We start from the raw sequence: 25,437 nt of genomic DNA on the forward strand, positions 1-25,437 counted from the left end.
GTTCCTGATCCAGAAAGGTTCCATTCAAGCTTTGTTTGAGAACGAAAACACCCACTGTTACAATCATATGTGACATAATTGGGAACTAGGACTACACAATTAATCAACAAATAAATATTAAGGTGTCAAATAAGGTGTCATTTCTTTAGATCTACTCCCATTGCTATTTACGAAGTCGTTTAATTTGCAGCGTTAAGCATTACAACCCATAGACGATTTGTTCTGAGCTTCACCAATTATAATAAGAGCATTCAGGAGTGCTGATCTACTGATTAATCTTGACTGACATTACTTCAAATCTCTAAACATTATTGTACAGGATCCAACATTATCTGGAACAGAATAATTAACCATTACCAGTATATCATTTTAATTTGAAAGAAAATGCACACAGGGTAGCAAATAATTAATTATCAAAGTAAATACTATTTATCTTTTACAAATCATCTCACTGTTATAGTTGTGTCCCACTGATAGATCCCTCCATCATATTCTTGTTAACAAAAATGCTTTAATAACCGCAGCTTGAGTTGCAATGTTTCATTACTCACCAATTACTTATTGGCAACTCATAAGAAAAGTAGCATGTCAGACCACAGTCTGCTTACTAAAACATCTTAGCTAATTTTAGTTTCCTCTTCTTCTTCCTTTTTCTATTTTTGACTATTACAAGGTTTGTACAGACACTGTAAAATGAAATTCCAGGACTTTCAAGGACTTTTCAAGTACTACTTTTTTTGATTTTCAATGACTTCAATCAGAGATCTCACTTATCAGTGTCGCCTCTTTTAAATTAATACCACGGTTAATTTTCTTTTTTTTTTATTTTAAGAGATTTGTATTTACATATAATTTCATTTTCTTTTTAGCTTGTTTTGTTTTATAATTCTGTTATAAAAAGTCAAGAGCTGAATCAAATAATTTGCGAACCTGTCGGCGCCAACATACAGCGCCATTGCACTACGGGCGTCCCAAGTTCGAATCCCGGCTCAAGGACCTTTCCCGATCCCACCCCCTTCTCTCTCTCCCACTTCGCTTCCTGTCAGCTATGATCTGTCCTATCATAATAAAGGCAAAAAGGGCAAAAATAAATCTTAAAAAAAAAATGATTTGCAAACCTGCACTGAAGTCTCGATGTGAATCAAATGATTCGCAATCCACGCTCTGATCTAAATCAAATGATTCACAATACATGCTCCAAAGTCCCAATTTGAATCAAATGATTTGCAAAATGTGAAGTTCCAATCTAAATCAAATGATTTGCGAACATGTTTCGAAGTCCCGATCTAAATCAAATGATTTGTATTACGTTGTCTTAAGTCCCGATCTGAATCAAATGATTTGCTCTGATTGGAGTGCTTCGAAACAGTAAATCATTTTGTGACGCAATGGTTTAACTGATTTGGAGTTTCAAAAAAACTCAGTTTCACCCATCACTACGTGCTTATTAAAACTGTTACAAGCAATGTGGAAATTCAGAAATAACCGGCTCTTTTAATTTTATCTGTTTTTTTTGTTTTTTTTGCGCTAGTGAATCGCTTGAAAAAAAAAATCATCTAAGTCACAAGTTTGAATCAATCTGAGCAGTCTCACCGTAAATTACTTTGATTCAATTCAAAATTAAATTGTTTTAGTTCATCTGTTCCTCTTTTCCTTCTTGAGCCATGTTTACACAACATTGTCAGTACTACTACTGGCTTAGCTCACTAGCTTTGTTTTATTTATTTTTGATTTTATTTTTTTTTTTACTAGATTTCATTAACTGAAATATGTGGAAAAAAGTATTTTGTTTTTTGAATTGCATGAATAAAAAAAAATTAACCACTTATTTCACAGATACATTGTCTTTCAATAATTCAAGCAGTTTTCAAGTACCTCTTCAGGAATAGTGCAATTTTCAAGGGTTTTCCAGGCCTTGTCAAATTCAAGTACTTCAAGCACTTCAAGCACCTTGTACAAACCGTGCTATTAAATTCGTTAAGACAGACAGCTATAAATATATAGAATAAAGCTGACATAACTCAGAATTTTCTCTATTTTGATCTCACTTTAACAACAGACTGCCACTAATCCAGAATGTGCTCACAGAGAAGCAACAAGGAGAAGGGTGGAAACCATACACAACTTCCTGTTTGCATGATTAATGAGCTCGCAAGCTGAGGATAAGATCAATACACAGCAGCCTTTTACAGGACCCTCTAATGTTGCAATTTCTTTCTATACCGCTCCTCCTGTAGCAAAGCCATTTATGAGATATGATCAATTCTGGTCAGTAATGGGATATTGGTTAGCTTTGTGCTGGTGGGGAAAAAAAAAATCAGTGCATCCTAAAATGTTACTAAACAAGAACCAGGTCTCTAAAGACAATCCTATCTCTGACACTGTTGGTAGAGATAGTAGAAAATATTAAGAAGCTTATCGTCATATCCACTGAGGGGCTGGCAGGAGGAAGTGCTCAGAGGAAGTGTACTTGGAGAAGGAGGAGAAGATTGTTTGCTTCTCTCCACACCATACTGATGTTTATCATCTCCACCCCAGTCAGAAGCTAAAAGCAATCCTCAGCAAATACCACAGTAGGCGGCATCAAAAAAAGAGCACAAGAGAGAAATGTGGGAGCGTGAAAAAGACAGTCTTTTGAGCATTGACAGCTATAGTTTCTACGTCTTAAACATCCTGAGGCAGGAATCAAGAACGCTTAGGAGCTTGAGACTTCACCAGAAGATGAGACAATGAGAAAAGACAGGTTGAACGTTTGCAAGGATGGTATATGAAGATGCTTCCTGTCAAAAACAGCCATCTGTTGGTTGTGCCTTACTGCCCGCCTAAGCCTCTGGGCGTTGTGTACTCGTGCCCAGCTCAGTGCGCTCTGAAAGTCAGGACTGACTCCCCAGCTCATCAGTGTTAATATTCCACAACAAACTGCTCACAGATGGGGTCTCATTTATGAACATAAGCTCCCTGTGTGGGTTTCTCTTTACTTCATATCTTGTTTTGTGAACAGAATGTCACTTGTGATGGAGTTGCAGTCTCAAATCCCTGCAGGGACTTCATCTGAGTCCAAAGGCCACTGAATGATCTGGGCATTAAAATGAGAAATAATTTGCTGCGAGAGCTTGAAACGTAATGCAACTGTTCAGTCTCTCAATTATCACTTCTCTTCCCTGGGCACCAATTTTAGAGCTATTAAGGTAACCCATTGCTTATGTATAACATTGTTATGGAATTTTATTATGGCAATATCACAAACAAAATAAATAAATCTTATGCAGACATCCTGTTGATTGCATGCCATGCTCTTGGATTTCCTCCCGCTGTGCTCTTGGATATGAATTCCTCTGAAAGGTTTCATATATCTTGCGCTTTTCAACATGATCCGCCCTCTAAACAACAGCAATCTGGCCTAGCGGAGCTACCGTGAATTGCATTAATAAACTCTCAGAGATTAATCCATCAAGCTGAAACATACAGTTAAGCTTGAGCTCCTAAACATGTCCAGTCATAGTGTGAGGTCTTGCTTAATGCTTGTGAACTCACTTCTTTCTCTGTTGCTTAATAAAGCGAGTAAAACGTTCTACACATTCCAACAGACCCAATGGATCACAAAGGCACACAGACATGAAAAATCAAGCCCTGGCAACCACAGACCACCACTGTATTTGTCTAACCTCCCGTCTTTTGTCTGCAAATAAAGTGGATTTGAGTATATTGTAATTTAACTGAGTAGCTTCATATTTCCGACCCTTATAATTCTGTTCACTTTCTCTGATGCAGCTGGTCACAGCTGCACGGAGCAGGAAGTGTCCCTAACAAGCTCTATTGATGAAATTACCTGTGCCCAGCTGCCAAGGGTCAAAGTTCAAAAAAAAGGCCATGCTTATAGATTAAATTAACCTAGTGAGAGAGAAAGGCTGACCTTACATCACATCCACTTATCTGCTTTAGAAAGGCTGAATTTTGGATCTTCCCTTCTGAAATGCTAGGCTCTGATCAGTGCAATACAGTTTTGTGAAGTGAGTATCAATTAAATGCCTGCCACAATTAAACAGCAGTGATGCCTGCCTACCAACACTCCAGTCGCTCAACCTACTATTATGCCAAATCTCCATTTACTTTTGTCTCAGAGCTTAATCATCAAAGCCTATATTCTCTCTCATGAATGCATGCTTGATGATGGTTTCTGCTAGTGTATTTAATCTCAATGCTGCTCTTTCGGCTTGTTTAAGTAACACCACTCAAATCCACAATAATAAAAAAGAAACAGGATCCAGCACAAAGAGACCTCCAACAGATGCCAGAGGCCAGGAAGTGTGGTCAATGTCTGAAAACAAAAGTAACTTGTATGAGATTGTGGCTGAAGGAGCGAGAGAGAGAGAGTGGGGGTGGTTATGTGTAATAAATCAGAGCAAAATTTCAAAGATGAAACCCATTATCCTTGCTGCAGAAATACAAGAGTTATGAGAATGAACGTATCTGAAAACAGAGCTAAAATGAATAGGCTGTTAAAGGCAAATGGGGGGTACAATAAAATGCATAAAAGTGCTACAGTGAGCAATGACTCGTCTCTCTTTCTCTCTGCCCTGTGTACGTGCTGAAAGACAGGCTGTATTTTCTAAGAGGAAACAACAGACATTTGCAAATTCCCCAAAGCCCTGAAGAAAGAGGGGCCAGACCTCACTGTTAAAACTGAAGTCCCAAGACAGTTCCCGGGCCGAGCCAGAGGTGATGGAAACTAAACACACAGGTATTGCATGCAAACGCACACACATTCACACTACTGGTGCCTGAATCATCTCTAAGGTATTAGCTGCTACCAACCACCTGAGGTAAATAAAAGTAGGGAAAATATAAGAACAATGCAGACTTCAAAAAATGAAAACCCACCAAGCTATGTCTGTCAGACAGAGCCAGAGGCAACAAACTGCCCATCCTCGGGAGACCTCTGATCCACCTCAATGTATTGTGTTTATGGCTAGACTTTATCAAAAGGCAGAATTATTTAAAATTATAGTTTTATTAACAAATAATGCCAGTAAGTAATGTTTCAATATAAATACTTCACCATCATTTTTAAAAGCATAATTCACTCAAAAAATGAAAACTGGGTCATTACTTACTCATCTTCATGTGATTTAACACCACATACAAAAAATAAGAAATTTCTTAAGCATCTTTACAAAGCACTTTCCATTCGCTGTTTAAACTGATTACGCACTGTCATTGAATTGTCATCACTAATGACAAAAACAGGTAACGGGTGTGTAATAATTAAACATGACATGCTATTCTGGGTCTGTCTCTCACACAACAGCAAGTTCTTCAGCATGAAATTTAGTACATTTAGTGATATGGATATTTCCATGACAGTTTTCCTACAAAAAAAAGCACCATACATGTTTGGAACAACATGAATGCTAATAAACAATGGCTGCGTTTTCATTTTTAGGAGAGCTAATCTATTAAAACAATCTTTTTGTCAGACACTAGAATTCATCTTTGCAAAATACACAAGCACTGATTTGAACAGTACTCATTTCACTGAGAGGGGAGCAAATCCTTGCACTCCACAGACAAATAAAACATTCATGTGCATGTGATGTAAGCAATTATTATCTGAGAGAGAGGAAAAGCATCTCTCTGTGTGGCTGATACCAGTACAGGCACATGGACTTGGACTTGTTATTACAACATTCTTTGCAGGTACAGTGGCTGAAGGTTTGCTCACTAAAATTCTTTTTGGAAACACTTGTCTGTTAGCTGACACCTCAGGCTGTCCTTCTAGACTTTACTGGTATAATAGTTGTTTATAAATGACAGCCAATCAGCAGGCTCGAACACAAGGGTGTGATTATTACAAAGGCCTAATGCATGAGGAACATGCAAAGCATGCAGAACAGCAGAAGCTTCTGTATCGATGAACATCCACCACAAACAGCCCACATAATCACTTCATCCCGATTTAATGGAGGTAGTAAATTAACAACCACTGTGTATCAAAGCACACAGTGACCTTTGCTGTGTATAAATCACAGCTTCCATTGTGCTGCCAGATCTACCTTTCAACCAATTTGTCACAACGTAATACCACACAAAACCCTTCCATGCTGAGGAAGCTACTGTTGTGGGAGGATCAAAGGTCCCTATGACTGCCTCAGAAAAAACAGCTAAAACAAAAGCCTGCAAGTGCTGGGTAAAACAGCTATACAGTCACATGACAGCATAAATCATGCCATCGCCAGCAAAAGAAGACCATAAAACTCTTTATGTTTTTGCTGAGCATATATTTGGTCAAAGTTTGCTGTGAAAAGAAAGATTAGCATTTGCATGTGGGCTGTGTGCATTGATTTTTTTAAATCTACATAAATATTTTGGGTCAAAATTTATATGAATCTGTAAGGGATGAGTGTATAGGAGTCCTGTAAGTGACTGCCATTTAAGTCATTATTTTAAACATTCAATCAAAAATCGTGATATGGCTTAGGGGTTTTTCACACAGAATGCATTTTTTCCATTCGACTCCGCTGCTTCTACATTGTTTTTCTATGTAAACTAGCAGTCAAACTTTTTTGAACAGTAAGATTTTTAATGTTTTTCAAAGACGTCTCTTCTGCTCACCAAGCCTGCATTTATTTGATCCAAAGTACAGCAAAAACAGTACAATTTTGAAACAATTTTATTTATTTAAAATAACTGTTTTCTATTTGAATACATTTCAAAATAGAATATTCCTGTGATCAAAGCTTAATTTTCGACATCAATACTCCAGACTTCAGTGTCATATGATCTTCAGAAATCACTCTAATATGCTGATTTGCTATTCAAGAAACAGTTATCTTTATTATTATCATTATTTTAAAAAGTTGAACACATTTTTTCAGAATTCTTTGATGAATAGAAAGATCAAAAGATAAGCATTTTTAATATTTACAGCTTTTTTTGGCCTTTTTTTGCATTTATGATGATAGGATAGATCATAGGTGACAGGAAGCAAAGTGGGAGAGAGAGAAGGGGGCGGGATCAGGAAAGGTCTTCGAGCCGGGATTCGAACTCGGGACGCCCGTAGCGCAATGGCGCTGTATGTCGGCGTGCTGTCCAAAAGGCTATCGGAGTCAGTAAATTTTTGGGAGATTGTAGAAATGATAGAAATTAATCATTTTATTTAGCAAGGATGCTTTAAATTGATCAAAAGTGATGATAATGACATTTATAATGTTACAAAAATACACTGTTCTTCTGAACTTTCTATTCATCAAAGAAACCTGAAAAAAAACCTACTCAGCCGTTTTCAACATAATAATAATTAGAATAGTAAAATTATTTCTGAAGGATCATGAGACTAGAGTTATAATACTAAAAATTCAGCTTTGAAATCACAGGAATAAATTGCATTTTAAAATATATTTTATTAAAATATATTTGTTTTTGCAGTCTTGTGTCTTTTACAGTTAAACTTTTTTTTAAAAAATGCACCTTGAGAGCTTGCGTTCCCACATTTTCAAATCAAAAAAACATTTCGCATGAATGAGCCTTTAGTGTGATTATCAAATTGCATAGGTCATGATTTATTTAAATAAATATATGTGAGTGAAGCACTGCACTATGTTCATTTATACATAATCAGCTCATGATCTGGTATTTTCAGTATCGATAAACTAAATTAGAATTGAAATTTCACACTACAAACAAGCACCATCAGCCTGGAGTTTAAAAAACAAAAACTTAACTTAAAAGCTGCATGCATAATTAGAAAATAATTTGCAATATGAGGTTTTAAAGAGTTTCTGATGAAGTATAACTTGTTACACTGCATGACATGTCAAATTCCTATCATACTGCATGATGTCACACTGTCAAAAGTACTTGCCAACTACACATAAATCTGCAAATCACTACAGTAATTTAAAACCTGTGAAAGATTTGGAAGCAAAACCCAATGTTTATAAAACAAGGATTCATTTTCATCTTCGTATTTACATGTCTTTACAAGTAGACAGACACCAATGCAAATATCAATCAACACAGCACAGTTATGCAGACTACATGACATAAGGGCTTAATTTCTGGACAGAAACCCTATTCAACACTGACAAGACATGCTAAAGGGGTGGGAGACAGTGGGACGTGTGTTTAAAACCTCTCAACACAGTCAACACTTACAAAAGGCTACATCATACTTCTCAGACACGTCACATTTACGGGTAGGAACAGCCTTTACCACACATTCCTTCACAAAAATCACTGGCTGAAAGCCAAATTCCCGTAACCCATAAAGAACTTGCTGCTTTTTCCTGGTTTATGCTTATAGAGATAAGAGCATTGGCCCACCTTTAAACACATTCACCTTTTAAACCCTGCACAGCTTTATATACTTACAAATCAAATGATCAGGCTTATACTCTATGCAGTATGCACAGTGACACAAAAGGATGTTCAACTATACTCGCTTGGTTTTTATCTAAGTGAAGTTTCAAAGACACTCGTGTGTTTGTGAGAGCCTAAAATGATACTTAATAAGCTTTCAAGGGTAAAACGTCATCATCTTAAAGTGACACTATAAACCCTCAAAGGTGTAGTTCAGATAACATTATTGATTAATCGAATATGACAGTTCTATTTGTAATTGCTCAGCTATTAATGCTCGACAACGACCCCTGTTGATAAGAATCAGAAGTGGCAACCTAAGGGAACAATACTGCACATTCTCCGGCTGTCAATACTATCATCAATCATTCCTACATATTAAAATACATTCATTAAAAACACAGTTACGAACATTAACGTACCTGTGACATCTGAGGCCTGAAGTTGATCTGCTTTAGGTCCACGGATCCAGGAGACAGATTGTGCAGCATCTGGCACAGGAGCACCCCATCTCTGAGCGCCTGGGCCAGGTCGAACACCACCGCTGAGGGCCAAACGACCCGGTGGTTGGGGGGCAAAACCTTACAGTCTATCAGCCAGCGACCGCACTGTCTCCACTCCTCCATACTGACAGAAATGATGCAGAATTTTGGCAGAAACGAAAACTATATAAGCTTGGCAGTTTGACGCACGTACCAAGATAAAGCTGACGGGAAAATTATCCCAGTTCCTCTTTAGTTCAAAGGACACTAAAGTGCCTAAGGTCAATTGCGTAAGGATGGTCTTCAAAGGGATGTAAGCGTAACAACTTTTTTAACGAATTAAATCCAGCTGAGCGCTATGCACTATAGAGCTATACGAGACTTCGTATAACGAAATAATCCAATTATAAACCTAAATTAAAGGCGAACTCGAAGAAATAAGGTGCAGTAAGATGTTAAAATATGATTAGGATGTGTTTTCCCCTCAGAGAATCAGATGAGTTTCCTCTTCTTCATCATGGACTGACATATTTGGCTTTGTAAACGCGTCCTGTCACAGCAAAAAAATGTGCCTCTCAGGACTACAATAGATATTTTCACAACAACAAATGATGGAAAGGCTGCGAAGCAGCTGCTACACGTAATTTCGGACGGTTTCTCAAAGTTTTTCCATTAAAATTAGGAATAAATCCATGTTCTTCAGTAGATAACGTTAGCTCCTCACAAGCGTCAGAAACGTCCAACTCCAAACAGAATCCGGTCCAAACTTGTTTTTAAAACTTCTTGAGGGAAATATCACAGCGTTCAGTCAAATGCACAAACTCTGGCGTTTTTAACGCGAAAACTGTTGTTCGTTCCTCTCCTTTCGCCTCCACAGAAAAAGAAACGCCGCGAGGTTTTGGCGCTGGACAGTCGTCCGTTAAGCCGCGATGGTTTCTCGGTTGTTTCTCAGTTCATCTCAGTGTAGATGGTTGAAGTGTTTTGATTTCTCCGCTCGCGTGAGCCGTGAGTGCGGGCGGGCAGGCGAGAAGCAAGCGTGAGCGCGCGCGTAGCAGCAGGAGAAAGGGCGCGCGGTGGTGAGATCGCATCTGGGTTCCGGTTGCGCTCGTCCACGTGTGAGAAGGAGGAGAGGGTCGGTCACATTACAAGAACAAAACGAGAGCTTTTTACTAATGCTATTATTCAGGAAATTTTGGAGACATCCCAATAAAAACGAACGTGAACAAAGTGTGTTTTTGTTTGTTTGTTTATTTGTTGTTTTATCATCTCGCATGTAAGTGGTTTACTGTGCAAAAATAACTGACTGTACAAAATCAAATAAATATATTGACTCATTATTTTATTTTAACACCTTGCTTTTAGATTGCCCTAAAGCTTAAACTCTTCGAAATGTAAAATTATAATTAAATTAACCAAACAACTGTTATTTTATAATGATTTGCGTATTGTTATTGCTATGCAATCCAGGCTACTTTTTCTATGGAATGGTCTGACTTCAATCATGTAATGTATGTTCCTTGAGGTTTACTTATAATGTTATTGAAGTTTTTTTGCTCAAAAAAACATAAATACGTGGGGGAAAAAAATTATTTTCAACCCTCACTCTGACCCCCTGTCTAAACGACCAGATTTAAGGGGCGGGTCCTTTAAAGCTTGTCGTGAATCGGCCACTGTTAGATTGGCTAACGTCATTGCATGGGAAACAGTATAAACGCCCCGCCCCCTCACTATAGCATGTGAGTGTTTTTCAGAAAGCATTTTCCAGATCGTTTACCGTGATGCAGCTGCAGTCAAATCTAGTTCTGCTTCATTTTTAAGCAAGTGTTTCTTTGTGAACTTTCTTTGAGTACAATCCCCAGACATGATCCGGGATGCCATTAAAAATAAACTATCTACTTGTTACTGGGATCCTTCTGATATCTGTACATAAACGCGAACAAGCTGTTTAAACCAAACGCATCAAATCAAACATTCTATCACTCTATTTGTCCTGTTGACGACAGACTTGAGGTCGTGGAATGTGTCATTAAATGACACATTTACAACTGTTATTTTATAATAATTTACATATTGGATTTTTCTATTATTTTAATATGTTCTTTGAGGTTTACTTATAATGTTAATAAAGTTTTTTGCACAAAAAACAAACAAATATGTGGAAAATGATTATTTTTAGCCCTTATTTTGACCCTCTGTCTAAAACGACCTGGTTGAAGGGGCGGGTCCTTAAGGCATGTCAGTAATCGGCCACTGTTATGATTGGCTAACGTCACTGCATAGAGCACAGTATCAGTGCCCCGCCCCCTCGCTATTGCATGTGAGTGTTTTGGCAACATGATAAAAAAAAATGTAATTCCCAGACAAAGCATTATGAAATCATTTACTTACAGTTTGTGATGCAGCTGCAGTCAGATCTAGTACCACATCATCTTTCAACAAATGTTTCTTCGTGAACTCACCATGACACTGTGCCTCCTTTACAAAACGAACAATCCTCAGACACGATCCGGGATGCCACTAAAAATAAACTATCCACTTGTTCCTTTGCTGGGATCCTTCTGATATCTGTACAAAGATGCGAACGAGCTGTTTACACAAAACGCGCCAAAGTGTGTTCTTTCACTCCATTTGTCCCTCAAGTGCATGGACTGTGTCAGAAAGCGAACCCGCATCTGTAAACTGTATCCAGTGTAGACAAGATAGCAGCAGTGACTGTAATTTCTATTAGCTTTTGATGCAACAGGACACTCGCATTCACAGTTTCAGCTGTTAAGCGCCTGAACGCCAGTGGGAGGGGCCTATGGTGAGAAGATGACCATATTTGACTATGCCTTGCTTTGGAGGCAGTGGCTGCATCCGAAAGCCTAGTCAGCTGACTTGCTGCCTCGCTGCCTTATGAGGCAGTGACTTCGAAGGCTGCGAAGGCAACTCTAGAAACTCTTTTTATAATAATTTTATAATAATTTACATATTGGATTTTTCTATTATTTTAATATGTTCTTTGAGGTTTACTTATAATGTTAATAAAGTTTTTTGCACAAAAAACAAACAAATATGTGGAAAATGATTATTTTTAGCCCTTATTTTGACCCTCTGTCTAAAACGACCTGGTTTAAGGGGCGGGTCCTTAAGGCATGTCAGTAATCGGCCACTGTTATGATTGGCTAACGTCACTGCATAGAGCACAGTATCAGTGCCCCGCCCCCTTGCTATTGCATGTGAGTGTTTTGGCAACATGATAAAAAAAATGCAATTCCCAGACAAAGCATTATGAAATCATTTACTTACAGTTTGTGATGCAGCTGCAGTCAGATCTAGTACCACATCATCTTTCAACAAATTGTAATTTCTATTAGCTTTTGATGCAACAGGACACTCGCATTCACAGTTTTAGCCGTTAAGCGCCTGAACGCCAGTGGGCGGGGCCTATGGTGAGAAGATGACCATATTTGACTATGCCTTGCTTTGGGGGCAGTGTTTACGCAAATGTTTATGCCCGTGTGACGTCATCTTGCACATCGGATCCAAACCAGACTTTTTTGAAGCTTGAATAAATGCTGTTTATAAGTAGAACGTTTTAAAGGGTCAGTCCAACCCAAAATGAAAAATTGTCATTAATCAATAATCCCCATGTTGTTCCAAACCAGTAAAGCTTTGTTCGTCTTCGGAACACAATTCAAGATGTTTTGGATGAAAACCGGAAGGTTGCGAAAAGTGTTCTCGTAGCTTCATGAAATTCTGATTGAACCACTGATGGCAGATGGACTATTCTGACGATGTCTTTCATACTTTTCTGGGCATTGACAGTGGTATTTACTTGGCAGTCAATGGGACAGTCAAAAGCCTCCCGGTTTTCATCCAAAATATTGTGTTCCGAAGACGAAAGAGCCTTTTATTGGTTTGGAACGACATGGAGGTAAATGATTAATGACAACATTTTCATTTTGGTGTGGAGTAACCCTTTAAGCTATGAAACTTGCAGGATTTTATAAGCCAAATTGGATTTCTCATGTCATGACCCCTTTAATATGTGTACTTATAATTACTTATAAGTAACTTATATAGCACATGTGCAATCCAAATACGTTTCAGTAACAGTAAAAGTCTCACTCCATTTTCGTGGAGCCCCTTATTCACCTCAGTGAAAGTATTTAACGTTACATAGATGAGACATGTATGTTCTGCTTGTCCTCATGAAAACTTGCTGTATTGTGACTGTTTTGCCCTGCGACCAATATGAAAACTAGGTAAAGCACATTCAGAATGAAAAATGGCTTTTTGAGGCAGATTTGAGTAGCTGTCACAAGACTCAAAGCATTGATCCATCTTGGTCGCTGCAGTATTGTGTTAGTGGGTACCATGTTCTAAACACTGCAGCAAGGTCACGTTTCTCATCTTAGAAAGTGTGACTATAAACTCTAAGAATGTACAGTATACATGATGTGAGACTGGGCCAGTATCACTTCTGTTATTCCCTATTAACCAGTAGTTAATGAGTTTGTAAAATCTACTTACAGGAAATAAAATGGATGTGATCCATTTGGGGTTATATAACACCCAAAGACACCACAGTTATTTTGTGGAGGATTAATATAAAACTACTCTTAGAATGATTTGTAACATTCCAGTAAAGCTCTATCAATCATACCATACTCTAGCAGAAATGGGACACTGTTACCATCTAGTGGTCAGAGGTGGTAGTTCAGTGGTCATGAACTCAATGACACTTCTATCATTATGTGATTGACTACTTTCACCAAATATCAAAATATCCATGTAGTTTCTATCATTTGTACGTTCTATTAAAACTAATCAAATGATGAGCTATAGTAAGATACTGAAAAAAGCTTCAGCAGAAATTGAAAGTAAACACAGTAAAAGGCATTTGTCATTTATTTTATGAAAAAAGTACCCCGTGTACAAGACATTCCAGGTAGGCAACTACATCAAATGTTTGCCTCTACCACTTCCTCGACCCAACGTCCTAACCCTCCGGCCCGTATCGCAATAAACAAGCCTAAATCTACTCACACTGTATTCTTGATTTTGTTGTTTCCATGACTTACATTTACAGTATAACTATAAACAGCTCAATTTTTTTTTAAGAAAAATACAATAAATCAGCATGCATGTCAAAGATAAAAAGTAAACTTTTGTTTTAAATATAAAAGGAACTTTCTTTTCAAATCAGGGCCTAAAAAGAAATTAAGTTGTATATTTATATATACTTTATCTATATAGTCATATATTTTTTTTTTTTTTTCAGTCTCTAAAAGAAATCAGTCTTAGAAACCAGACAGGACTTGATCAATATTTGTATCACACTCAGAAATGACTTGTGGAAGTTTTGTAGTCGTGTGCACCCAAACAGACAACAACAAAATCATTAATAACATGATTAATCTTAAAATAATTATGCTTTGACTACATCTATTAGTGTTTTAATTAGTCTGAAAGATACATGTCCCTCATGAATTTTGGCTTTGTCAAAATGATTACAAAATCAAGTGATCCTGCAATTATTAGTCATCAGAACACCCATCCATAAACCAAATGTATCAGAAAACGAAACAAATATCCCTTTACAATACTTACAATTGTTTTGTTTTTTTAAAAAGTAATTAGAGAGGACATTACAATATCTTACAAACACTTCAGAAAATAATCATACGCATAGTTATTCTAAGAGACATCGGATAGTAAAGCAATCCAAAGTGGAGTGACTGGGAAACAACTTGTTTGAAAACCAAATGATTGGAACGGCATACTAATCATAAGATCTATTGTAGACTTACATTCATGAATCAATTTTGCAAGAGAGTGAGAAGAGGAAGACTCTGTGATTTAACGATCATTGAAATAAACATAATTATCACAATACGGCAGTAAAGATCAAAGGTACAAATGACACATTTACTGCTTCCAGGTGTCAGTATCCACATCACCAAGCCCTATCTAAAATTATCTGATGTACAAATGTCAGTCATAAGAGATGTGACTACTTGGAAATCTGTATATTTATTGCTGACCAAGGCGTTTAATAAGACAGGAAGTCCGCATGTGATCCAGCTTACTGATTTACATGCCCATGTCATTGTAAAGCACCTCTACAAAACCACCAAATCTACCATTCCCATCAAAATATTTTCCCAAACCATACATTTAGCTGGAGAGTATAGGAATCTGTTTTAATAATGTTCTACAGCTATAATAATGGCCAAATTAAATTTAGAGAGCTTGTTATGCCTAATTAAAGCCATTTGTTTCCCAGACTACCTAAAAGTGTTGTGACATTATTAGGAAAGGCATGATTTTCATAGACGCACTTTTCAGGACAATAATACAAAGAAGGAATAATAAATCAAAAATGGCACAGCGCCCAATGGGGAAAATATGAGGCCACCAAAAAAACAAAAACAAAAAAGAAACAATAAATACAACAGACTGGTGCAGAAGTCAAATCAAAAATAAAAAGGGTGAGCTTTCCTTTTTCCGCTCTCTCTGTTGAGATGGGATGACTGTTGGAAGTCTGCAGTGGTAATGTACATCATTACCACGATGCTGGGAAAGAGAATATGCACTGTGAAGTATGCTTCAAGACTTCCTCTCCTTGCAGTTTTAGGTTTGGACATCCCTTTCAGAGTCAGTGGAAATAAAAAGCAATTTATTGGTTTGCTTTTTTAGCTGTAAATTTTCTTCTTGACATTTCCAAAAGAAAAAAAAAAAGTTCTGACATGATGCATTTTTATTGTCTCTTTTCTTTCTCTTTCTTATAAAAAGTCTCAGAGGGGAAACAACCTTGACTGCATACAATGTTTTTAAAAAAATAAAAAAGTAAATAAAAAGTGTTCAGTCGGAGTCACTGCTGTCTGAAGTGGAGCCACTGGAGCTGCTGCTGCCCGAGTCTGAAGAACTGCTGCTGCCGCTGAGCCGAGAAGGGCCTGAGCCTCCTTTCTCTGAAGCCAAACAGAGAGAAACATTGGTTATAGAACTAAACCAAGTCCGTGTTTGCACAAAGTTACCTATATGGGCCAATCTACAGAATTGGTGCAAACTGCTGTACAACAACAACAACAACAACAACAACAACATTTCCATTTCACTACCGAAACAGTGTATGTTTTAGTTTATTGGCTGAGACCGATTTTAACTACACCCTTAAATTTAGAATTAGGAAATATTCATGTGTCCCTTTCTCTCATACCTAGATGCCCCTTCATTTTGAGGTAAATGTGTTCAAAAGTTTGAAAAATCTGTGTGATTCCGTAACATTTAATTTTTATGTGTACCACTGTTCATAACTGTGCTAGCTAACCATGTGCTGATTAGAATCTTTGAGCTAGGTTCAAAAGTATCTAAAATCATCACTACCGAAACATATGGTGAAGTTTCGGTAGGGACATGACTGATTTTTTTGGGTGTTGTTCCATAAATGTGTCACTACTGAAACAGTCACAACGAATTGTTTCGGTAGTGACAAAAAGGAACGCATAATCCTCATATTTGGGAGAAATTAACTATTTTAGTACAGTTTTTTTGTATTTTAGGATGTTTTAGTAGTGTTTTAGTATGCAAGTTAAAATTCTATAATATGATGTGGTCACAACCCAAGCATTGCTGTCACTACTGAAAATGTGCTATCACTATTGAAACATGAGATGTTTTGTCAAAAATAATGCATACTGAATTATCAACTAAGATGTTATAATGTATGCAAAATCTTAAAAGGGTCGATATAACCCTTATTAAATTATATATAATACAGTTTTGGTTTTGACAAATTTGGGAAGAATACGAATATTCCAAAACTTTAACTGCACAATTATTAGAATTTTTTTGAAAAAACATTTTTTCCAAGACATTTCTAACTTTGGACCAATTCTGTAGAACAGCCCATATAGTGACAGAAATGCAGTCTTGCATTTCGCTGTATGTGTAGGCCAAGAGTGTGCACTTACGTGGAGGTTTCCTCTGTTTCTTCTGTAAACAGGACTTGACGTATCGCTCCAGCTCACGCAAAGTGGAAGGTTTGAGCGTCTCAAAATCTATTTCGATTTCATCCGGGTTGGAATCCCGCAGTGAAGGCTCTCTGGACTGAATGATGTGGACCACCCTGCCCAACTTCTCTCCAGGCAGCCGGTTGATGTCGAGACTCAGTTGCCGTTTCTCATCATACGTCATGGGGAGAGACATCTCCTCGTCAGACTCGTAGCCTGGTCCTCTGCCACCCTTCTTTGGTTGCCTGTGAAGGTTCCATCAATACAGCAGAAACTCTTTAGATCTTAATTGATCATTTTAGATTCAATCAATAAAACAAACACAGCTGTAAAAAAACAAACCTGTTGCCTGGAACAGTGCTGTTAGCCTTTCTGGCAGGAGCCTTTTTCTGCTGGGCTGGTTTCGGCGGCTGTCCTGGCTTGGGTTTCTCCTCCGGCTTGGATTTGTTGTGCTTGTTCTCTTTCTTTTTCTTGTCTTTTTCTTTCTTCTCTTTCTTTTTCTTTGGTTTACTTACAGGGGCCTGAGAAAGAGCAGCTAACTGCTCGTGGACAGCTTTCAGCTGGGGAGAGCCAAGAAGGGGGTGTTAGTGATCTGCTCCAAGTCAGGCAAAGCATCACTTACTGTATGTGACATTTACATTTGGTTATCAAAGACAACTAAAGACTTCATTCATTTTGGTTTTCCAGTGCCAAAGAAACAAATGTATTCAATTATAGAAAAAACATGCAAAACAACTCCAATAAAGTAATAATAATAGTATAATTTCTTAATTATTACCTAAATCATATGGTATCATTCCAAAATCTTTTTAATAACACTGGACAACCAAAAATCATTCATGCCTGTGATCATCTGTGATTCCAAGAATGGACTATGTCAGAATGAAAGAAATATCAAGAATAACACAAAAGAAGCTTTTGGAAGCAATTCTGCCCTTTACAACTCAAAGTAAGGTTAAACACATTTGTGTCTAGCAATGCCTCTGTCATTTACTATATACAGCTCTTTGAAAAACAAATCACAACCAATTAAATTGAATTGGTTAACAGCACTGCAATACAGCTAAACAGTATCTCCGTTCTGATGCATATCGACGTATCTGATATTTACAGAACAAATCAAAACAGTGGACTGTGACAATACCAGACTGTTACACCCCTATTAACCACAAAGCAATAGTAAGCACTGAAGAATACCACCAGACTGGGGTCTCATCCTAAGAAAACAGTCCTTATAAATATAGGTCACATTAATGCATAAATGTAGATAAAGGGCAGTTAGAGCTTCTTACTGCTTTCTGGAACTAGTAAGAGTTTGTCTAAATGCAAAGCAAGCCAACACAAACAAAGAGAGTTCACATACACGCTCCACAAACACACACATTTATCTATTCATTCCCAAATCTTTCAGCTTCCATCCTAAACACACACACGTCCGGTTTCCCAACACCACCCAACAAAGTAAATATTTTTCTGCTGCTTTTAACCCTCTACCGCTGATCTCACCATCCATATCATATGCTTGACCACCTAATATAAATAATAAAAGCAAATGTACAGCTATTACACAATGTTCATAAGCAGGGACAGGGAAATGAAAAGTAAAATCACCTGATTATTCTTGGTGCACCCGTTTTTTATCCCCTGTCTGCTACCAATGGGGTGCTCCAAAGAGACACACTGGTAAAGAAAATGGCAAGGGAAGAAAGTATGATATAGAGCTCCAATAAGACAAAAACAAAGCCACATAAAATGCTACTAGATCTACATTTAAGCATTCTGGGATTTAATGCAAAGCAGTATATGCAGTTGGTTGCGGTAGAGGGCTAAAACTCAGCTCTACGAGTATACAAAATCCAAACAAAGCAGAGAGGTGCTTGCTGTGAAAGAAAAGGAAGGGTTATGTAAGTGGAAGCCCTTCCACGTCCTTCAGAGCATGAACATTGATTGGTATGGTGTGAAAAGGATAATCAGAAGGGCTGACACATCAGGAGGCATCTCTGAGCCTGGAGAGGTTAAGGGTACTTGGTCCTTGTTTTGAAACCCACCTGTTCCGCACCCACCTGTTCCTGCAGCTCGGCGAGCCGGGTGGCCCTCTCCTCCTCGGAGTCGGAGCTGTCAGAGGTGGAGGAGTCGCCACTGCTCTCACTGCTGACAGTACTCTTACTGACCACACCGGCCCCGCCTACACCGCCTGCCCCGGCCACCTCCACTGGCTCGTCGGGCATCTTTGCAAACCGCATTTCAAACACATCCTGAAAGATTAAAAGACAACGTCATTAAACAATTCAAAGAAATTAAAAGGAGATATTGCCAAATGAGGTGGGGGGGGGGGACACACCTGCAGCTTTCTGGCCATAGCAACCACCTCATGATCAGGTGGGTTGTACTTGTAACAATTTGAGAACATTAATCTGACATCTGCAGCAAAAGTCTGTGCATCTTGATATTCTCGACTGTCCATTTTTTTCTGCAAACAAACAAAGTTAGATGAAAAAAAAAAACTAGCTGAACAATCAACACTATAACTTAGTGTGCAAATTCAACATACTTTCACTGTGCTCAAGTCCATGGGGTGTTTGATTATGTCATGGTAGTCATGCAGCTCGAGCGCTTCTGCGTCGACAGGCTTGTAAAAAGGCCAGGCGTACGCAGCGTGCTTTTTTGAAAGCATTTCTTTAAGGATGACCTCGCAGTACTTGAGCTGTTCTGTAAGCCTGCCCTTTTTGCTTCCGTGTATGCCTAATTCGCCATCCTCAATATCCTTTTTAGGTGGTTTAATGGGGCGACCGGTGCTCTCTCGCCTGGAGGCCACCTTGCCCTGTTTGCTTTCTGAAAGAGGGGTGGGTGACTGGCTCCTGCTGGCAGTGATGGCAGAGGTAGTAGGGGTGGTTGTGTCTGCTTTCCTCTTTACCCCCTTCTTCTAGGAAACAAAACAAACCACACATGGGGAGACAAAAAGACGACGGTGAGGCAATGTCAGCGCATTTATATTTAAGGAGAAGTTGACTTCCAGAACAAAAAAATTTACAGAATTTACTCATCCCCTTGTCATCCAAGATGTTCATGTCTTTCTTTCCTCAGTCGATAAGAAATTATGTTTCCTGAGTAAATCATTTCACGAATGTTCTTCGTATAGTGGACTTCAATGGCGCCCCCAAATTTGAACTTCCAAAATGCAGCTTCAAATGGCTCTAAATGATCCCAGCCAAGGAAGAATGGTCTTATCTAGCGAAACGAACATTCATTTCGAACCCTTCTTCCTCGGCTGTGATCTTTTAGAGCCATTTGAAGATGCAATTAAACTGAATTTTGGAAGTTCAAACTTGGGGGCACCACTGAAGTCCATTATATGGGGATAATTCCTGAATTTTTTCCCCCTCAAGAAACTATTTCTTATTGACTGAAGAAATCTTGGATGACAAGGGGGTGAGTAAATTATCTGTACATTTTTGCTCTGGAAGTGAACTTCTCCTTTAAGTGATGTTCTGAGAGGTCCTGCAACTTACTTTGACCGTGGGTTGCGATGGAGGCATGCTGGGTATCATGGCAGGGGTTGTGTTCTGTACAGCTGGTAAGCTAGGGGTGATGGTGGGCACTGGAGCTGGAGACACGACTGGTGTCTGTGGGCTCGGTGAGGTGGCACCAGGGAAAACAGATGTGGGTGAGCCAGAGGAGACAGCCCCATCCTGCTGACCTGCATTTGTATGATCAGGGAGGGAGAGGAAAAAAAAACAAAAAAAACAAAAGATTTCTGCCAATGCATGAATGTAGAATAGTATGATCAATTCATCATGCAGACTATTTAAGTATTACCAGGCCCTCCTGGTTTGCGTCCTTTGCCCTTTGGGGCGGGAGGAAGAAGCTCAACCTCCTCCTGAGGCATCAGGGCCACCTTCTGAAGGAAGATCTTCTCTAACGCTTGTGCCATCAACACAATGTCATCTGTTGGCTGAGAAAACCAACAAGGAATAAATGTGGATTGCACTTCCCAAAGCAGCCTCTCCTCCAAACATGTATAGTGTAAACACGTTGAGTTTTAAACCAGACTGTGCCAAGCCATACCTTGTTGTAAATATAACAGTTTGTGAACATTGTGTTGAAGTCTTGCATACACTCGCTTGCACTCCAGTAGTACACATTCTCCAGTCTTTTCTTGATGGTGCCCATGTCCATTGGATTCTTTATGATCGTGTGATAGTCCTGGATATTAAATAAAGGACAAAGTCTTTTATATTAGAAACATCACATTCTTATATAAAACCAATCAGGATCCGCTAAGTGACAAGTTCTCATTCTCAAAGGCAAAAACTCAATTGACAGAACATAGATTTGTAATTATTCAAAATGATGGATGCTAAAACAGCAATGGACCACAAAACCAGTCATAAGAAGGATGGGTATATTTGTAGCAATAGCCAAAAATACATTGTATGGGTAAAAATGATCGATTTTTCTTTTTTAATGCCAAAAATCATTAGTAAATTTAAGTAAAGATCATGTTCCATGAAGATATTTTATAAATTTCCTACCATAAATAGATCAAAAGTTAATTTTTGATTAGTAATATGCATTGCTAAGAACTTTTCTCAGTATTTATTTTTTTGCACCCTCAGATTACAGATTTTTAAATAGTTGTATCTCGGACAAATATTGTCCTGTCCTAATAAGCCATGCATCAATATTCATAAATCTCAATTTAAAAAAAAAAATTACACTTATGACTGGTTCTGTGGTCCAGGGTCACATATGACATTGAACTTTCTCTATCACATCCACTCACCGGAAGACCAAGTTTAACAGCATCAACAGGCTGGTAGAAAGGCCATGCAAACTGGTGCCTCCACAGTGTCTTGACAACTACATTTTGCATGTACTGCAGCTGGTTAGTCTTGCGGCCAGGTTTGGTAGAGTTGGTCACCTCAGGGGGTGGAGGATTGGCGATTGCAGGAGCTTCTGGGGTTGCTGAACTGACCGTTGACATTTTGGCAAAAATGGGGAAAACTGTTTAACAGGGAAGGGGTCTTTCTTATTCTGCACAGGCAGACTTATTTTTGATTTTCAATGTGCTTTATCTTTATGCTTTTCAGATTCTCTGTCTTTAAGCTCTTCAGTCATCTGAGAGGGACCACATCCCATTGCAGGACCCGACCTTTGACCTCTAAAAAAAGAAACATGACATAAGTCAAAATATAAATATGCTGTTTAAACTGAAGACAAACAATACTGCAACAGCATTAAAAAAATAATAATAAAAAAAATAACTCTCACTTTAAGCCACAATGAAGTGAAAGCAGCAACATCTTTTATTCCACGTTGAGGTACATTTAAGTGAAACGTATTATCAGAAAAGAAAAGAAAAGTAGAGACTATCCACCAGTTGTTGATTAAAGGATGACAGTTATGAAAGCGAACTTGCAGCTGATTATAAGAAAGCATGGCATACATCTCATTCACTTTTATTGTCAGAATTTTTTCCAAAAGTTACCTTGCAGGCCATAACATTTCATTAATACATATCAAAACCAGAACAATACAATTATAATTTGATAAACACTAATAATGCATTAATGTATACTTGGCTGTAACATATCAAAATAAACACTTCTGTGTTTCTGGAAGCCAATCTGTAAGGAAATACATAGTCCAGCCAGTCAAGCTTTAAGTTAGAGACAGCTATGCCATGCACAGATTCCATATTGTACAACAGTCCTTATTACAGTTTTTAAAAAAAAAGTGATATCACAGAGAGGTCAACCTGATTGACATTTTGATTGTAAAAAATGTAATCATCAAATTGATTGTAAATAATGGATTAGCCTAATTTTAACAAGATCATGGTATTTTCATGTCAGATCATTCTTCCCCAAACAAACAACTGGATTTCAATTTGTAAAGAATCTCACATGTGTAGAAACTGAGATATTAATCCATTAGCTGACAGATAATAACAGAGCAGATTTCTGATTTCTGTTGTTGACATGTCATCCTTCCTCGAAAGCACCTACTTAAATTTCTGTCGTGATTTAATCTTGTTGTTGTTCCAAGCCTGCATGGTTTACTTTTATTTGTAGAATACAAAAGGAGCGCTTAGTCACCATTCACTTTTATTATATGGAGGAAAAAAAAAATGTAAGCAAATGTTGACTCAGACTTCTTCTGAGAAGAAAAAAGTCATGGAGGTTTTGTAAAACCTTGGGTATGAGTGAATGATGACAGAATGGTGTAAACTACAGATTTATACTACTCCTTTTCATTAGCTAAACTTTATGAGTGCACATGTGTGTAGTTGTTTGAAACGACAGCAGCAGTCGCAGCATTACCGCGTAAACAATCATGCCGCCTCACCGGACTAAGTCCACTTATTATTTCCAAATAAAGTTAAAATAATTATTATATATATAAAAAAATCGAGTTCACTAACAGCAAGAGTATGAAAACCTAGACGGGTATATTCAACAGAAAATGAATTCTCATCTAACTGCTGCACGCATATGCCACGACTATGAGAGCAATTAATCAAACTGAATCGTTTCCAACACCGCCTTTATATTTCACCAGCCTCCACCCACAAATATAGCCATCAGATAGCATATACATGAAATAAATTGCCTTCTGTTATATCCGTGCATGTAGTGGAGGGAAAGAGAGCGGGCGCGCTGAACTGAGCACCCGATTAGCTTTAGCACAGTCAGTCACTCACGTAAAGATGGCGCGCAGCTGAAGCTGGCTAACCGAGTTAGCATCCACACTGACCGTCTCAACACCTTCCCAAGCCCTATTATTGACGCACACCCAAACCCAATATACAGAAATAGAGATTATAAGTAAATAAAGAAGCATACAACGGCTCGGCGGGTAAACAAGTGAACTTGGCCATGTTATTTCAGCGAGGCTTTGTTGTACTGTCGCTTTGTTGAAAACAACTAGCCACTCGCTAACGGCTTCCCGTGAGATTCACTAATTGAACGAGGACTCTAGTAAAATATTGACGTGAAATTCGTATTATTATGCTAAAAGGCATTGTTTAAATAAAAATGTAGTACATTACTCACTCAGGGGCTTCAGGAGAAGGGCTAGCGTGTGGTGATCCCAGTGGCTCGTCGCTTGTTTGGAGGCTGGGCAGCAGCACAGAGATGAGGTACACGGAGTGTTGTGCGCATGCGCATTGGCGCGCTATGTCCAACGCCAAACCATTTGCTCTTTAGTACTAGTCTGACCTTTTGGTTTTTTTATTTTAACAATTTTATATTTAAATCTATTTTTATCTACTTACTTATTCCTTCATTCATTTATTATAAAGTGTTATTTATTTATTTCCACAAACCACCTAGCACCCCCTTGTGTCCTCCTGGGGGTCCTCGACACACAGTTTGATTTTTTTTATCTAAATATCACTGAACATATCACTAAAATAACACAGATCTAGCACATCCCCACTTCATTCATCCACTTTTTTCTTCCCATTGTAAATTTTTATGGGTCTGGCTTTCGGTCTCATCCGCTTGCAGCTATTTTTAGCTGTACAAAACAGCTAATTTTGCTGCTTGATATTGCAAATTGGTGTGTCTTACCACATTATTTTAATGAATTATCTTAATTGTGAGCACACTGGTTTGTAGTGCAAACAGTTTAATCGTTTACTGCACGTTGTTGTTCTTTTTAGTTATTTACATATAACGGATAAAGAACCGGAAGTCTCAATCAAGGCCTTTGCTTTGAAGAAAAAGATGGATAGAGGTACTCTCAAATGATGGCACTTTGATACATACCATGCAACTGAATTTTGTTCCATTCTTCCCAAACATGCTTAAAAAAACTATAGTATCACCATGTCTATATATATATATATATATATATAATGTCTATATAATATGCATATTACTGCATTTAAAAATAAATCAGGTTACTAATCACTTTCAAGTTAAGTTTAATTTACTTTTTAAGATATCAAACCTTAAAAATGCAAGAAACTCAGTTCTTTCAGTAATTTAATATTGACTGAAAAATTACATAAAAGCAACATCAATTGTTTTCCTGGTAACAGCAAAAAAACTTAAAATGTTCCATCATTTTTAACATACAGATAAGTGTAATACATCATTTGAAACTGTAAAAAGTTTACTTTTATTTGTATACACTTGGAATATCAACAAGACCTTTTGCTTTTGTCAAATAAAGAAAACAAGCGGGGTGCGCTTTCTGCTGCCTCTGTCTCCCTGAACTGCTGTCTCAGTCTCCTTGTACTGTCTGCTTGTCACATAGACATAAGAAATATATCTAAAGAAAGCATGACATGTCTATTTTTAACTATTTTTACTGTGTAATGCGTTACACCCAACTCTGGTGACGATATACACTACCAGTCAAACGTTTTTTAACAGTAAGATTTTTAATGTTTTTTTTTACAGAAGTCTCTTCTGCTCACAAAGCCTGCATTTATTTGATCCAAAGCACAGCAAAAACAGTACAATTTTTAAATATTTTTACTATTTTAAATAACTATTTTAATATATTTTAAAATCAATTTAAAAAACATTCTAATATTTGCTTCTCAAAAAACATTTATTATTATTATTTTTTATGTTGAAAACAATAAC

At 37.8% G+C, this 25,437-nt stretch overlaps 2 protein-coding genes across 12 annotated transcripts in view; both read right to left on the reverse strand.

Moving 5' to 3' along the window:
* Window positions 1–9,913, reverse strand: part of vav2 (vav 2 guanine nucleotide exchange factor) — a 194,183-nt gene extending 184,270 nt beyond the window's left edge. For 5 of the 7 annotated variants that reach the window (XM_051094019.1, XM_051094021.1, XM_051094017.1 and 2 more), the window contains exon 1: window positions 8,781–9,913. In XM_051094019.1, the coding sequence (XP_050949976.1) occupies window positions 8,781–8,984 (204 nt within the window). In that variant the 5' untranslated portion in view covers window positions 8,985–9,913. The remainder of the gene's footprint in view (window positions 1–8,780) is intronic. The other 2 variants (XM_051094022.1, XM_051094018.1) reach the window with 1 other exon arrangement.
* A 3,802-nt stretch (window positions 9,914–13,715) lies between these two features.
* On the reverse strand, window positions 13,716–24,013 carry brd3a (bromodomain containing 3a). Of its 5 annotated transcripts, none has more exons than XM_051094024.1 (12): window positions 23,893–24,013; window positions 21,621–21,998; window positions 20,903–21,040; window positions 20,654–20,789; window positions 20,347–20,534; window positions 19,389–19,757; window positions 19,179–19,307; window positions 18,886–19,092; window positions 18,449–18,517; window positions 17,180–17,397; window positions 16,799–17,082; window positions 13,716–15,796 (listed from the first exon to the last, which is right to left on the reverse strand). In XM_051094024.1, the coding sequence occupies exons 2-12, from the start codon at window positions 21,819–21,821 to the stop codon at window positions 15,690–15,692; spliced, it is 2,046 nt and encodes a 681-aa protein (XP_050949981.1). In that variant the 5' UTR covers window positions 21,822–21,998; window positions 23,893–24,013; the 3' UTR covers window positions 13,716–15,689. The 5 variants fall into 5 exon arrangements, with proteins under 5 accessions (XP_050949981.1, XP_050949982.1, XP_050949980.1 ...); XM_051094025.1 differs by having other exon boundaries at window positions 18,901–19,092; window positions 19,389–19,760; XM_051094023.1 differs by having other exon boundaries at window positions 19,389–19,760.
* Between the last annotated feature and the right edge of the window lie 1,424 nt (window positions 24,014–25,437).

This window comes from Labeo rohita, chromosome 21 (assembly GCF_022985175.1).
Source record: "Labeo rohita strain BAU-BD-2019 chromosome 21, IGBB_LRoh.1.0, whole genome shotgun sequence".
NCBI lineage: Eukaryota > Metazoa > Chordata > Actinopteri > Cypriniformes > Cyprinidae > Labeo > Labeo rohita.